This window comes from Mesitornis unicolor, unplaced genomic scaffold, assembly GCF_000695765.1.
Source record: "Mesitornis unicolor isolate BGI_N332 unplaced genomic scaffold, ASM69576v1 scaffold18468, whole genome shotgun sequence".
In the NCBI taxonomy this organism is placed as follows: domain Eukaryota; kingdom Metazoa; phylum Chordata; class Aves; order Mesitornithiformes; family Mesitornithidae; genus Mesitornis; species Mesitornis unicolor.
Window position 1 is genome coordinate 1 of NW_010199972.1, and position 17,285 is coordinate 17,285.

At 34.0% G+C, this 17,285-nt stretch overlaps 1 protein-coding gene across 1 annotated transcript; it reads left to right on the plus strand.

Moving 5' to 3' along the window:
- Window positions 1-1,467: 1,467 nt before the first annotated feature.
- HPGD (hydroxyprostaglandin dehydrogenase 15-(NAD)) lies at window positions 1,468-12,881 on the plus strand. Its single transcript, XM_010189599.1, has 4 exons — window positions 1,468-1,558; window positions 9,462-9,538; window positions 11,478-11,641; window positions 12,740-12,881. Exons 1-4 carry the CDS (start codon window positions 1,501-1,503, stop codon window positions 12,879-12,881), a joined length of 441 nt encoding a protein of 146 aa, XP_010187901.1. The 5' UTR covers window positions 1,468-1,500.
- The last annotated feature ends 4,404 nt before the right edge of the window (window positions 12,882-17,285 follow it).

The window sequence follows — 17,285 nt, forward strand, 5'->3', positions numbered from 1 at the left end:
ATATATATGTAAACTATTCTAATTTTGGTTTGGCAATTTAGATAATGGTAAAAAAATACTTAATGTTCTGATTTTAAAAGCTTTTTCTTTTCAGTAGACCTAGCCAGTATCCATTAGGTTTTAGTCATATATTGATTTTTTTTTTTACTGCTTTTTTAATTAGTTCGGAAGATTTCCTTCTCCATGATTCACACTTCTGTAGACCTTCCCTGGTCAAAACTCTCAGTGAAATAATTGTGTGCAGATGTGAACATATTTGTAGGACTACTTCAGCTTTTGAACATCTAAATTTATCTGAGTCAAATAAATAGCACTAAATATTAACAAAATATAAATAGGTTTCTCATTTAAAAGCTGAAATAATATTTCCAAAAATGAATGTAACTCAATGCATTTGTTCATTTTAAGTAGAAATTGTAAACCAAATGTGAGCTGAATATGGAGAAATCTGACAAAATCAGTAAATAATTATGAAACTTATCACCAATGCAGTAATATTGCAACATTTCACTAAAGTTATTCTCTTCTGTTAGCAGCAATGTCTGCTGCCTTTCTATTATCACTTCTTAAAATCAATGATAAATTGACTTACTCTCTGGGAAAGACTCAACTACTTGATTCATTTAGGAGGCTGATAACCCCAGGCTCTTTAGGCGTTTAAGCTTAAATTTCTGAAGTTTGATGAGCTGAATCCCAGCAGAAGTTCTTACTGCAGTAGGGCTCAAAAACAGATTTTAACAAATCAAGATTATGCAGGTGTCAGTAAAATTTTCTTACTCAAAGATCTTTCTTTAAAAAAAAAAAATCACATGCTGCAGCTAATATGTATCACACCTCTTCAAATGCTTTTTTACCTTATCTGTATTTGTCTGCTTGGGTTAACCTTCTTCTGAGAGGAATGATAAAAGTCCAGCAACTTCAGTCAGAAAAGAATACAGATTTTTAATATCCTGGCACCAGAAATATAATATATAACTTAATCCTAAAAAGGGAACTCTTGCCTTGAGTCAAATGGAGCTATAAGTGTTAATGTTATCTTAAGATTCAGTCTGGACATTTTTTATAATGCAGAGTAGTTTGTCTTAATAAAAATGCTGGAAATTGGATCAGTTGATCCACCACTTATATCCTCATATAAAGTGTGTGTTTCATCTATAAATTATTTACTTATTCTGTATTTCATTGTTTTCACAGCGTTGAAACATTTTAATTTCATTATTGATACCTTAATAAGAAAAATAATTAATCTGCTATTATTTCTATGCATTGTCATTGTACTTCAGAAGTTATTGAGTCACAATACTGTGGAATGTCGTCTATGTTTATAATTTTCCAAGTATAAATAAAATTTCTGCTACAGCAATACAGATTCCAGGCACTATGATTAAAGCAAGATTAAGTTTTTAGGAGAACAAAATAAATATATTTTGAGTATAATAATCCCTTTCTACCCTGTATCAGACATCTGTGATTAGAGGAACCTACCTCGGCCTAGAATACATGAGAAAAGGAAATGGAGGTGATGGAGGAGTAATCATTAATATCTCATCTTTGGCAGGTAAGAATATTTTCTGTATAAACACTTTCTACTCACTGGTTTGTTTCTAAAATAAATGAATCATACTGATCAGCCACATTTGTTCTTTCCTATAGCTGTTCCCTGTTGATTCCCATTTAGATCTGGTTTTCAACATAGCAACCAAAGTAATGTCAAAGGATTACAGCATCCATTTGCTTTTTTGAAGTCAGTTCAATGAAAAATTCAGTAATTTTCCTGAACTATCAATCTTATATTTAATAGTCTTGAGCATGAGAGCAGCAAAGTTCATGTAGGGTCTATCTAGACCACAAGTCTTATGAGGAGTAACTGAGAGAACTGGGATTGTTTAGTCAGGAGAAGAGGAGGCTGAGGGGAGATGTTATTGCTCTCTACAACTACCTGGAGGAGGTTGTAGTGGGGTGGTTTTGGCCTCTTCTCCCAAGTAACTAGTGAAAGGACAAGAGGGAATGGTCTCAAGTTGCACCAGACGTTTAGATTGGAAATTAGGAAAAATTTCTTTACTGAAAGAGTGGTCAAGCATTGGAACAGGCTGCCCAGGCTGATGGTGGAGTCACCATCCCTAGAGGTGTTCAAAAAAACATGTAAATTTGGCACCATGGGCATGGTGGTGTTGGGTTGAAGGTTGGACTTCATGATCTTAGATGTCTTCTCCAACCTTAATGACTCTATGATGTAAATATTTTTTTTCAGGTTTCAGTACTGCCCCACATTAAGAAAAACGTAACTAGCCTCAATTCATTATGCGTATTCAACACTATTCAGTAGCACTGATGGATTAAAAGATTCTTCCACTATGTGTAAGAAACAAATTCTAATTTATAGACCTAATTTAATTTCAGGTTTACTTTAAATATTTTCTTTGTATTATAAAGTATCTATCAGGCATCAAATATGGAAAATCACATAATCTTTTTTCACAGAAAGTGAGGAAGCAGTAGCAGGACCTCCATTCAACTTCATAGGAGCACAGCCATATGAATATTTAAGATTAGACTGTATCTACTTTATTAAATAAGATTATCATACATCAGCTCTATCCATGTTCCAAGTCCTCTCAGATGTGATCTACCTCTGCTTGAGAATCTATAAAATCAACATTCATATTTCATTGAGCTTAAGCCAGCACATACTTTGCTCTTTGCTCACTACTTATCTATGCTATAACTATATTTCAATTTATTGGCATAAAAATATAATTATATGGCTTCTAAGTCAGTCAGGGTTATTGCTGCTCAGTGAGGCAGAATCCTTCTCCCTTTTCTGTCAGTACAAATGTTGCAGTGGCTGGGCTCACAGCAAAAAAGCACGACTGAAGGAAAAACGAGAGAATGATGTCATCTGACACTCTTCCTTAAAAAAATTGTGGGGAAAAACTTGCATTTTTCCTTGTTTGTCTGAAGAGTTTGTTTCTTCTTGCTAATATCACACTGTCCAGGAAAAATAATACATATGTTTGCTTACACTTGAATTGTTAATGCTTTCTTTGGTATCCATGCAGAATACCAAATAATAGCAATTTTATTCTGGGGTATTCCTATGTGTTTGAACAATCAAAAACCAGTAAGACAGCAGTGGCCATAGTTCCTGAGTATGAATGGGGATTAGTGTCTGATAGGTGCAAATATTTTGAGTACTATTAAATTCTCCTGTAAATCTTGGCTTTTGTAATGAGAAGTCTAGGTTACCCTATTGACATAGTGCAGGTGGGTCTTGAGGATCTGAGTTAATATATGCATATGCCTCATAAGAATGAGGGGTCCTTTATTAAAAGTCTCCATATACTTTTAAATCAGCAGTTGTAATACTGCCTAACACTTTGCCTACTTAAATGGACATTGTATATGGGACCAAATTAACCCAAAGGAAAATGTTATTGCAGTTCAAGAGTTCATCAATGCAAGTAAAAGATTAAACATTTTCACAGAAGTGCAAGTAGTTTGATTCAGTTTCTATCTCTTCTCAAATGAACACAAAAATATTTTGATTTTAAGATCTAACAACTTAGCTTTTCTTGGTTTGGTAAGATCTTATACGTGCCTTTTTAATTATTTGATTAAAATTTTCATTTATTTACTTTATTAACATTAACATTGTGCCATAATGATTGTGGGAACCTGTCTAAAACAAAGTGTTCTTTGCTTTGTTTGTTTTTACATAGCTTGTATTCAGCAATTTCCAAGGTTGTAAGGAAAAACACATTAGAAAAGCTGACATACACTGTATTTTATCATTTATTTACTACTATCTGTGCTTTGTGCCCCTAATTCTCCTTTCCAGTCTGAAGGTCTAAGTCCTGCAGTTTATTCCACATATAAAAGGCAAACTGCTATTGGCTTGTTTAGAATTCTCTTCTAGTGTTTTCTTTTCTCAGAGCTACCTTCTGTTGATCATTAAACTTTTGAGTAGTTTTGATCCCCCTTGTCCAAGTTCTCTGTAAGATTTTGCCAAATACACTCTGCAGACAGCAAATATTCCTGTGTCTTGCTGAGCAGTGAGAAGACTTGTATTTAGTGCTTACATAACATTCAATAATATTTGCTTTACCCACTAATTAGTTTCCAGTTCTTCACTATGGGAACTTTGCCAATGATTTGAACTCAGGATAGAATCAAGCCTTACTCCTTTCTATCCCCAAACAGTCACAGAACTACTTAAACGCTTCCTATGAAGTGGATGCTTTAAGTGCTCATTCAGCTGGTTGAAGGCCAAAGTGTCTACCCTTTCTTTCCATTAGTGAATCTTCATTTCTCTATTGTCTTCACAAGACAAGGCTAAATATGAAAGGGAGAGAAATTTGCAAGGTCATGCAGCGAGCACCCAACTTCTAATCCACTCCATCTCAAAGCTATAAAACTTTCTTAGTTTTGTGGGATTTGTGCATTCATATCAAGACGAAGTAATGCCACTAAACAATAGAGTAAACGGGAAATGCATTTTTCTCCCAACTTGCCCTCATAAGAGATAATGCCAATGGCTGCAGGTTTTTGCATTGTAATAAACTTCATTTCAAATTTAAAGAGTAACATGTTCTAAAATTTATTCTACAGGAAGCTATGTATATTAATTTTAATTTTGTTTAACAGAATATTTAAAAGCAATTGAAAAAGCATAAAAAATAAATTTAACTACTGAGATTATTTACATAATTAAATTTAGCATTGTCTCTTACCTTTTGGTCACTGGTACCTATACAATTTTAATAAGTAAAGGGGGAAAGGTAAGGAAGTAAAGGGAATTCATGTGTGTGCGTGTACTTCTGTTTTGATAGCCTTCATACTTTCAAGGAAGTATTATGTAAAACTGAATTTGTATCCATCTGGATTCTAGTAAATTAAAAAAAAAAGTAGAAATATTCATAGAGGGCTTAGAAACTAGCAAAATATTTAGCATCAGATCATGCTAGTTTTTTATGAGAGGTTGTTCACTGAGTAGTGTATCTGGATACCTTTATGATGTACAGCCATAACAGTGGTTTAATTACACTCAACTACAAGCACTCGGGCTACACAAGCAGCCAGTTTGTCCTCCTCCTATAGAAAGCTTCAGCCAGAAGGAATACATAAAGTACTTGTCATGGCAAACAGGCTTCTTTAGGACCTAATCAAAGAACAGATTACAAGAACAAAGCTAAGCACATGGTTAACACCATTGAGTAAAGCCAAGACTTTACCACATTGATACGGTGGAGCAAAGGTGTAAATGGCTGTACGACTGGATCTTCAGTTCAGCAGCATTAAGGAGCTTCTGTTCTTTCCCATCTTAGAAAAATATTCTAAGCAGAATCCACAGGAATGTGGTTAGAAAAATTAGAAACTATTCCCTTGACACGTGAGTTCACTGTTAAAAAAATTCCTAGAAACAACACAGCTTGGAATTTTTCCTAGGATTCCTGTTTCCTTTGTTTCAACATACATCACAGTAGTATAGCTGACATAATGAATGTGATCTTGTACTACCTCCCTATTCTATAGAATTCTCTCATCACCCTGTAGGACCATCACACCCCTAGCTCATTTCTCTAATTACATATCTGCTTCTTCAAAATCTGCTAAATCTTGTGATGTTATTTATTTATAAGTATTCTATATGTTGCAATAGGCTTTGACAAGTATAATTTATAAAACAAACCTAATATAGAAAGGAAAACAAATTACTTCACCAATATTGCCCAATATATGGAGAAGCACAATTTTGGTTTGATTTTAAATAGATTCCATTGGTTTGTTGAAGCATACCTTTCAGCATTTTCATGTATCTTTTTCATAAACAATTAAAAATTAGAGTTTTAGGATGCCACACAATATTGTGGTTATAACATTCTTGAGAGAAAGTTTAAATATTTTAATGGAAAATTTAAATGTTTTAATAGTGAATGTATTTGTCTAAAATATACCTGAAAATAGCCTTAATAGTGTATAATCATAGTGTAGAAGTACTACTTTCTGATGAGCCCAAGGCCATGTGTGAAAACAGACTTCGGTTCTTGTATTATGAGATCAACATCCATGTGTGAAAACAGACTTCGGTTCTTGTATTATCTGTGCCACACTCATCCAGACATGAAGTATGCTATTCCAAGAATTAATGAAACTTAAAGATACTATAAAACAGAAATTACATTTGTCTCAGGATGCCTAATAGTGCATCCATGAAGAAAATAGAAGACAGAAAGGTCATCTAAAAGCTAATAAATCTTATCCAAAGAAAGAGATTTTTTCAAATCTCTGAGGGCAATGTGTTCAGTGGGAAAGCATACCTTGGGAAAAAGGCTTGATTCTGTATTCATCAAAGCTCTTCAGTAGACTGAAAGGAAATGCTAGTTTCAACAAAGCTTACTGATACAATTCAAGTGTATTGATACAACCCTTCATCTCCAATACTAATTTCTGAAGATATGGATATTGAAACTATGGACCATGACAAATTTGCAGTTGGAGTGAGAACCCTGACACCACATCTTAAATGGTAGAGTAGTCTTGACACAGAAACAACAAGGGAACTAAAGTATAACCAAGCACAAGACCTGACTCTGTCAACCTGCCAGAACTTGAGAAAAACAAACAAACAAAAGCACAGCTAACACTGGCATACAGGATTACTGCTGGTCTGTTTCAATTGGTTTTTGTAAACCAAAGGGCACGTTCAGTCATCATTAAATAATATGCAGTTTACCAACTAGTTCTCGATGAAGATGGTTTAAGGGATGAAGGAAGTTTCCTGTCCCCTTTTGTGTAACAGTTTGGTGATGCAGCAATATCCAGAGAGAAGAAAATCTAAGCATAGTTGCCACCACTTGCTAAGAGAGATTGGAAACCACATATATCACTTTCCAGGAGTACACTGCCACAACTTCATCCATTTCAATACCATCCCCTTCCTCTCCCCCTTATTTTATGCATAATGTTCTCCAGTTTGTCTCACTGCTAATGATGATTAAATACTCTTGGGAGCAGCAAACACAACCCAGATTTTCTAACAAATTAATGCCTTAACTAATATACTATGAACTCATCTTTGCTCACTGGTTGAATAAATGTTCAGCCAGAGCAGCATCAGTGTCACATAGTGGTCCATCCCAAAATACTTTCTAGCAGAGTCACTAGGACACACCACTAACAGATAGTGGGGTTCAGCACTGCCTGAGACAGGAGAGGGGCTCAGAACTGGAAATCTCACACTGTGGTTCTGGTTGTGGTTCTGAGTACCAAAACCTGGAGCAAAAGTGAGACAGGACTGTCATTGTTTTGGATGAAGAATGTTAGAACTAGTCTTCATTGTCATTGCTTTGGCTGAAAGTCAGTCAACAGATTTCTTCTTGGTTCTCCATTTTAGCAAAAATTATATTTTCAGTTAGGGGAAAAAAAATTGTTTTAATGCTTTGATTAAAAAAAAGTTACTTGTTCCTCCCTTCCTGTCTACTTTTTCCTGGCATTTAAGTAAGTCTTTGAACCTTATTCCACTTCCTTATTGTGAGCTGTGCTCTTCTTTTATTTCTTGACTTTGTTTCTCTTCCTTCTGAAGTAAGAAGTAATTTGTCTTACTACATTTTAAAAAAATGAAATACTGTGTTTCCCAGTAGATTTTGTCTTTTGTATGTCTGTTAGCTGAAGCCTCATTGTTTGGTTTTTTTGTCTTTAAAATATGTCAAACTACTCAGGAGTTTTAACATATTAGAAATATTATGATACTACTTTTTTATATTCCAATCTTTCCAGTTATTTGAAGAATGGTGATGATCATCAAAAGTCACCAGAGTAACATTAAGCCTGTGTTGCGATCACAACCCAAAGGAGACAACACAAAAAAAACATTTTCCATAAAGCAAGTTCTCAATCAGAAGCATAATGCATTAATCTAAGCTAAGCAGATAAATACAGGTTTAAGAGAACAACCAGCCACTAGGTTTAAGTTCTCCATTTCCCAACACTGAACAGTGTTAATAACAGTATTGCTTTCACTGGATCACGAGTGTAGCATTTAAACCAATATAAAACCCTGAAGCTGTCAGAGTTGTAATTAGAGCTTTGTGCTGTCTTATAAAGTTTTTCCCTTCAGACAAAATGGATTCCAGAGCAAAAAGCCCATGCAAGTCCCTGACATAATTTTTCTGGCAAATCCATACTTTAATCTGGGTAGTGTATTTACCTCCACTGAGATAAGTCACACCCTTTCTAGACTATATCACTTAAAGATATGATAAGTGAAGAATGAAAAAACACATCTGAGATATTAGTTGGAATTACTTCAATTAGAACCAAAAATTAATGCATCAGAATCAGTATCTAGTTTTACAATACCACATTCTGGAACACAGTGCAATTTTATCCTCTAACTTTTGGACACGCTGTATTATGCTATTCACAAAACTCCAGCTCTCAGGTGGAACTACAGCACTCATGTCATCCAGCTCAGTTGTCACTGTATAGTGGAAATTGTTGGCATAATGATCAGAAATGTATATACACTTATGGTCTGCCAACTCTTATTGACCAGCTTTTTGCCATCAAACTTAGTCTTTCTAGAACTGAGTTCTTATTTTTCCTCTAAAAGCTCCATTCTCTCTTCCTTCTCTACTATAATGATTTTATGCACTCCCACTCCCACCATAAAGGTTCACAATGTTAACATTGTGCTTCTCCTTTTCTTTACAGAAGATAAAAATGGTATTACCTAGGATTGTTAGGTCTTTTTCTTGTTCGCTTCTAAAAATCTTCATCTTGGCTTTTCATTCCAGAACAGGGCCCATTGTAGAAGGTACCATACCATGAAATCCTTTTCAGTCAGTCTAATTCAATCTAGAAAATGTTTCAAAAAGCTTTCCTATCCACAAGTCTGCTTTCATTTCTTTCTGCTCACTATCTATTACAAAGATAATATTAAATTACACTTAGAGCAGTCAAAATGGATTTTGCTATTTCTCTTACTTTTTTCCACACTTCCTCCTTGAAATCAGGGTAGATAATTGCAGGTCTCCAGCAATATCAGTAGCTAGGGTGTCAGTAATCAAAGTTTATCTAATATATTTTACACACATTATGTACTTTAAATGCTTTACAGATTTATAGAAGGCTTAAAAATCTCATTCTTGAGTGTTTTCTTCCAGATCCTGACCTCCATTTTAAATCATACTTCATAGATACAACTTTTCCTCTTAAAATTTGTACCTTTTAATTAGTCTTCTTTTGCCTCCTCATATTCTTATATCTTCATATCCATCTCATATCTTTTCCCAGCCTACCTCAGATCACAAAGTATAATTTGCAAATTTTTACTACTCTATTTTGTTGCATTTCTGTAAATGCATCAATTATTTTTTACATTATAGACCTATATGTGTGTTTAAGGTAATCATAAATAGGAATACCCAGCACCTTTATTCAGCTACCTTTTTATTTTAAAGGACTCATGCCTGCTGCATTCCAACCTGTGTACTGTGCTACAAAGCATGGTGTAATTGGATTCACACGGTCAATAGCAGTAAGTATGTGTTTTTGAAAACAGTATCGGCAGCTCCTTGGGAACATGTTAAGTTTCTCATGTTCTCTCTCCATTGTCACAAAACTGGAACTAATTTTCTTAAAGAAAATGAAGTATTTGAAGCAGCGGATGTTCTGTCCTTTCACAAAGGGAATCTAAAGATGGAATAAGTAAGGCACTTGCATGTTTATGACCAATTTGAGGTTTTGGAAGCATAGAAGAAAGATATTACAAAGTAATTTAAGGACATTGGGAGAAGCCCAAAAGTCAAATTCTTATCCAAGCTTTAAAAAATTTTTATAACTCCATCTCAGTTGTTTCACATTTTGGTTTCTTTATTTGTAAATCAGACAGCTGGTGACTTTTTTATGATAAATAGACACTAACGTGGACAAAAAATCACTTGAACATAAAAATGTTTATCATTATTTATTCTTAACAACTCTTAATACACTGAAAATGCAAAATGACACATTCAGGATGGGCCATGTCAGATGTTAAATGAACACATAGTAAGTCTTAGCCTCTGACTTCAGAATTTTCTTGTTAAACTGAACAAACAGTAAGACAAACAAAGTAAGTTGAAGGGAGCAAATATGATTACACTTTCATAGGCTAAGCTTAAGGATAGTCTACTCATGTAAGATTTTAAATCTGATTTCCAGAATAACACGCCTGAAATGATCATTTGGATAGTTTATTCATATTTTATGCCCCTGCCCAAATAACTTCTTTTTAGATTAACTTAAAAAGATTAGTATGGGTAAGTGTTGCATATAACATATTAGCCACAACATGAACCTGGCACCTGGTTTTCCATTTTTGTTTTCTCATGATAATACAAACATCACCATCTAAGTTCAAAAATAAAGGGTCTGCTAGAAAATTAGAGGAAATGCTATCTCTCTGGAACTTGAGAATGGGGAGAAGAAAAAGAATAATAAACATAGCAAATCACTGTATTTACCAGGAAAGGCAGTACAGCCTAATGTTGGGCAGGTATGACTCAAAACACCTAGGACTTCAGCTTCATTTCTTCTCCTACCATATAATGAAAATGACATATGATTTACATAATACCAATTCTTGTTAAATGTTAAAATAAATAGAACTCAGTGTTGAACAATTATGGTTATTCTTGGATATATCATGTATATTTCATAAGTTTTGTGACATCGTTAAGAAAATTCATCTAACATTCAATGTATGCCTGGATGCTGACCAGACTTCTTCGCTACACACATGCATTAGTAGCACTACAAATGAAGATTCCCAGAACAATTTGTGCTGCTTGCTTTCATCATGTTCCTGAACTGCTTCCTGAAAAAAAACAAAACTCCTACCTCTTTCCTGGAGTTCACAGAGACTTTCCTGTGGAGATGCTCAGTGATAGATTCATCCCTTGGCAGGGACAATAGAGCAGCTGGAAAGGTTTAGCATTACAGTTCTAGGGGCAGAGACCAAATTCTATTTCTGTTGATGTGAAGAAGGAAAATGCAATCTTAGAGTCAAATATTTATTTTATTTCAGAGAGTTTTCTTTTAATAAAGTTCTTGTAAGATTGCATGCATACATTTGGGAGATATTTTTTACTTGATTTTGCTCATGAGAGTTGTATCATGACCCTAGAATACTGTTCATGACATGCCAAGAGCACTAATAACACAAATTTTAGAAAAACACAGCTTTATGGAAAGAAGAGTGCTGATTTCTTGTAGAATTGTTGTCCCAAAAGAGATTTTTCTAGTAATCTAGTACAATTACCAGAGAAAATGTGCTTCAAACTTAGTTGTTGAAACAAAACAGTCACTAGTAACAAAGTTTGATTGCTAGGAAAGGCTGAAAAGTACTTAGTGGTAAATTTAATTCTTTAAAAAACTACTCATGCAATATTGTTTTAAATGTTGATGTCAAATGCCTGACCTTTCTTCTTTTCCAGTTAGCTGCTAATATGGAAAACTACGGTGTGAGACTCAACACAATTTGTCCAGGATTTGTCAACACACCAATTCTTCAGTCAATAGATAAAGAAGAGAATATGGGACAGTATTATTCATATAAGGATGAGATAAAAAATATGATGCAGTTCTATGGAGTGATGGAGTAAGTCAAGTCAGATACAGTGGCTGTTTCCCCTTTATTAATGAAGAACAAGCACACACAACAGCACTTTCAGTAAAATTAAAAAAAAAAAGGAAATGTTGCCTCAGATAAAAGACTATCAATTGTGTTATACTATATACAATGAAAAAATGACAGATTTCTAAGGCTGTTTTAATAGTATCACCTACATAGTGATATTTCCTTTTATGCATTCCCATTTCCCAGTGAAGTGCAAATCAAATTTCCAAGTTAAAGATTGTATGTTAGTTTTTAATATCCCTTGGTGATTTTCCATAAATTTGTTAATCAGACTTGTTGTGAGATACAGGGTATATCATTTGTATTGAATTTCCACCAAATTTGCAAGTGAACCTAGAAATCAGACCAAGAACTGATAAAACTGAACTAAGTTCATAAGAGCACAGTAATGATGATGGTGAATCAGATCAAAGAGTTACCTAGCCTATTCCAGTATTGCCAACAAAGGCCAAAAGCAGTCAGCTTAAAAAGAGAATGAGAACAAGACAACTGTGTTTCTTAACACTTTTTCAGTGTCTAACAGTTAGCTTCTCAGATACTTCTGCACTAAGGAAATTGGAGTACTGTGTTGTTTCACGCACACTTTTCCACATGTAAAATATATTGCACCTATTGACGACAGGAAACTGCATGTTACAAAGTTCTCCTTGTGCTAATTTGTATGTCAGTCCTGCTACAGAAACAGGCTAAATCAACAGCAAAGAACTGCAGAGGATTGTGTAAGGATTACTTCTGTCCATTGCCCTGACAGAGAAAACTTGGATAGGAAGCTCAGTGGCAGCTGGATGTCCACAGGGAGTTAGCAGTAGCTAGAGCAAACAAATGATGATTTGTAAAGTTTTGTAAAGTGCCACTTTACATTGTATGTCCTGATTGAGGAGACAGAATTTCTCTCCTGAAACACTCATATGACCTCTGCTTTTCTTGAAGATAAGTTTGTTCAAACACCAGACTGTTTAATTTACAGGGCTTATAGATTTATATTGAGTTTCTTTACTTGTCCTTTTCACATGTTCTATGACATCATGAGTCTGCAATAACAACTTTTTTCTTTTTCAGCCCATCAATAATTGCTGAGGGACTGATAACAATAATTGAAGATGATACTCTAAATGGAGAAGTTATGAAGATTACAGCATCTCAGGGGATTCATTTTCAACAGTACAGCCAAACACCATTTACATCATCAAAGATAAAATAAATGTTTTATGCTAATTATTTTTGGATTTTCTTAAATATAAAAAATATTGCAAAGAATAATTTTTTGAAAAAAAATGTTACTGTTGTATCTAAAGCAGTGACAGTGTTCAAACATTCACATCCTTATAACAAAGAAAGAGACAAGAAAATCTGGTGTGGGAAGACGTTATCCTATTTTGATTCTATAAGCACTAATAGTATTTATTCAGCAGAATAAACATACTGCTCTGAAGATTTTTCATTATGTAGTAATAGGGTCTAGTTTTTTCCTTCTGATCTACATATTCTAAGCATATTTTGATGGACCAGACTTAATTCTTATAACTCTTTTCACTGTCTACTTATTTATACCTTGAATTCTTCAGACCAGGAATTCAGTTCAGGAATCTAGAACACAAAAATACCTTTAAGGAGTTAAGAATTTACTTTTTCTTAGCAAATGTAAAATAGAGCAAGAGGCGAAATTCTCTTTCCTCATTTATATATGCAACTGAATATGTTGCATATCACACAAGAAAATACAGATTTTTATCTTGTTGGATTTTAGCTATTTATAAAATAGTTCAGAAATATTTTTGTTTTCTTTTATAGACATATATATATGTGAATTTTCACACTCTGTACATACAAGGATGAATACCTTGGTGCTGATTGAAATGTCTACTTACTCATTAAATCTCATTTTCTAAACCTTTAAATATGATTTCTTGCCTTGATTGGTTAAAGCCTCAATTAAATCCTGAATAATCTGGGGTTTTTTCATGGTTTATACATGTCCCTTTTGGTATCATGATACGTATTCTTATATGGAGCAGGTCATATAGTGGCAATGAAAATAAAAAATGAGCTTCCAACCTCCTGAGCACCACTAGACTTTCTGCATCCAGGTCAATCCCTAGCTACCTTTATGAAACAAAACTTGGAACTCCATGGCTTACATGCCTGACAAAAATACATTTTTACATGATAATTTATTTAGATTCGTAGCACAAGAAGATTTAATAATTCCTGGGAGAGCTGGAAAAAGTTAATATTTACCCTCCTTAGGAATAATGATTTTAATTTCACTGTTGTAAGCATTATTTTTTTCAGCATTGTAACTGAAAGAGTGGAAATACTAATATTTACCTTCTGTGGAAGTCAGGGAGTAATAAGGGTGTGAGAAGAAGAAAAGAAGCAGACACACATACCTTGAATTACTCATCATTCTACTCCACCTCCATTTTTGGCTATGCTAACACTATTTTTAAAGCCTATTTTGAATGCACAGCCATCGGCATCGCTGAAAGCGTATGTATATCCCTCTGGACTAACAACTACCACCTAATTGGATTGTATTAATTTCTACTTTCACCTCACTAAAATCAGAGCATTTCCTAATACGTGACAGAGTAGTACAAAGGATGTGATGTAAAATTAAATTCAGCATGCTTCTTTAGTTAGTTCCTAACTCTGATAATCATTTACCTCTGCTTCTCCTCTTGTTAAGCAGTATTTCAATGCAGTTTGTAAACAAAGGAAAGTTTAATAATAATTATAGTCTATGCAAATCATGTAAGTAACAAACACCATGCTAAGTTAGTTAGCAACTCAGCAGTTTCTCTTAATAATATACCTCAAATAATGAGAATATTGTAAATGACAGTACGTATATTGATTATTTATTGTTACCTTGACTGCTTTTTTTCATCTCTACTCCCTGCTGCTCCAAAGGAAATACCTGTTATACAGCAAGGCTTGAGTTTTCCAAGGGATCAATGAAAGAATATATAATTTAAGAATGTTAATAATAAAAGGCCAGAAGTTTGATGTATGCTTTCTGGAGGAAGGAAGACAGAAAGAAATTTAAAGTTAATTAAAGCCAATCACTTTAGACACTGCACAATTAAGTTGTGGTATTTCACTGGTACAAAATTCTAATTTTGTGAATTGACAGTATTCTGAGAATGGAATCCATTTATGCAGTATATCAATAGTCACACAAGACAAAAGTAGATTAATGAAATGTGTAGACTTCAGGACTGCTGGAAAAACTGAGCCTATATCTGGGAAAGAATTATAGCCATATCTTTCTAGTATATATACATCTTTTCTTCTGGATTATTTTTGCAAGTCCAAGATATATATTTTCAAATCAAAGCCACACAAAAAACTTAATGAAAGACATCTGATAATCTGATAAGAAAGTCTTAGAATGCAATACATGCTTATTTGATCAAATAAACATTAATCTCAAGTTATTAGCACATCTGGAACTCACTGAAAGAAACAAGGAAGTAACAATGAAGTAAAACTCTTGATGTAAATTCTAATAGGAAAAATAGCCATTAAATTTATACCTTTTAATTAAAAAAAAAATGCCCCAAACCAAATACTACAATATTCCAGTTTCAGTTAGTCTGTATTAAAACACATCTTAGGGTTTTATCTGCACAGGAAGAACAAGTCCTAAATATGTTCTGGAAAAGTTTCCTGTAAGACTTCCACACAACCTTTGGATGTCTTCCAGAAAACAAAAGAGCATATGTTTGATTTACAGACAGAAACACCCAGAGAAGCAGTAGATAGAAAGATGAGTTAAAGGGAGAAAGTGAGTTTCATTTCTGCACAAAGATTGTTTTGAAATTTCATCTTCAGTTAAAACTCTTGACATAATTCCAAGACTTAATTTATTTTGCCTGGGAGATCATAATTTTTAAGACAACTGTTCCAGTTTTATAGAGGAACTCAGCCAAAAGGAAAAATAAATATTTTAAATGAGATATACTAGTTGCCAACAACATGACATGTAATAATCTAGACTCATGTAGTGATCATTATTTGTAATGAACATTCAGTTCCATGTGATGTGAGTTTACTTTTCAGTGGGTCTATACAGTTTCAAATAAGAATCTTTTATTGGCAAAGAATAAATATTACTAGTGAACTCCACTTTTTCAGTGTTTATGATCCCACTTGAAAGCCTAAATCTTAAGGTATTTCAACCACATTGTGACATTACAGTATTGCTTTATTTTTATTATTTAACACCTAGATTCAAAGTCGTCTTTTTGAAAAGTTACATAGCCACAGTCATCAACACAATTGTGGGGATAACACATTATATTCTGTACCATTCAGAAGGACCCAGAATTGACTTGTATTATGTCTATCATAAAATCATATGTGTATCAATATGTGTATCAATTTTATTCTTGAGGGGTTGATACATGCAGTAACAAGTTCTCCATGTAGTTCCCTTAAATTAAGGAAATCCTGATATGAGAGGCTAGACCTCTTCCTCTTGTTAGGAAAATAAGTTTTGCAAACAGCAAACCAAAAATAAGACCAAAACCTGGTTTTCACTGAAATCTTGAATATGACACTAATCTTTAAAGGAATAGCATTAGGTATCTAATACTATGACTTTTAGGCAGGATGAGGCTTTTCTTACAAATAATTATTTCCTTCCTCTAGTGTTGAAATGCTCTAAACTTTCTACAGGATGATTCTCCAGCTTGAACTTCCTTTTTAGCTAAATCTATTTGCTTTGCATCAGGAGATGTTGACAGTTTCAGCTCTGGCTCCAGGAGTCCAGATGGTTTAATGAAAAGTGAAGGATAATACCATATTACTTAGCTTTTTTTTTTTCCTCCAATACAAAAAAGAACAGCTTAATGTCAGGTCAAATTTGTAATTCAAACTGAAAGGGACAGTAAACAAGAAGAGTTATGCTCTTAGTCTGCAGAGAATAGTAAACAGGAAGGGAACAGGTCAGGTAAAAATATGTAAGATGCAAAAAGGCTAAACCTAAACCATCTTTGAAATAAGTAACTTAATCCCATTGTTTAAGTTGGAAGGCCATTATTATGAACTGTGGACCAGATCTAAACCTGAATGTTTTCTGACTTGTATACAGAGACAGTCTAACACATTATTCTCAGAATTCAAAGAATATGAGGATCATCACAGTAAAATTTAACCTTAAAGAAAAAAAAATAATCTATTTCAAGTAATCATGCTTTAAGCAATGAAACATTGACAACAGTTGCATATTCGCCTCCTCTTAGTTCTCAAGAAGCTCTGTGCTAATTCAGTGCTGGCATCTGCTGGGCAAACCTTACAGAGATTATTACCATTGCAGAAGCAGAATTAATTTCTTGCTACAGAATTGCACTTTTTCAACTTTAACTTTCATTAGAGACATTTTAGCCCTCCTGCTCCCATCAAGAGAGGCCACACAGGTCAGGATGATCATCTGGTGACAGGTCTGACATCTAATTCAGGATTTCTAGGTGGTTTAAGGCTCTAGATTTAGCCCTCATGAAACAGAAATTCATTGTAGTGACATCCAAGAAGAATGCAAAAGATCTATCCAGTCCCTTATATATCACCCTAACCTCACCACCTCCTCCTCTACATCTTT

Excerpts from the sequence above, each read along its gene's own strand:
- HPGD (XM_010189599.1), top strand. The coding sequence starts at position 1,501 with ATGAGAAAAGGAAATGGAGGTGATGGAGGAGTAATCATTAATATCTCA. Across the intron at positions 1,559-9,461 it reads TAATATCTCATCTTTGGCAG|GACTCATGCCTGCTGCATTC; the intron begins GTAAGAATATTT and ends TTTATTTTAAAG. Across the intron at positions 11,642-12,739 it reads CAGTTCTATGGAGTGATGGA|CCCATCAATAATTGCTGAGG; the intron begins GTAAGTCAAGTC and ends TTTCTTTTTCAG.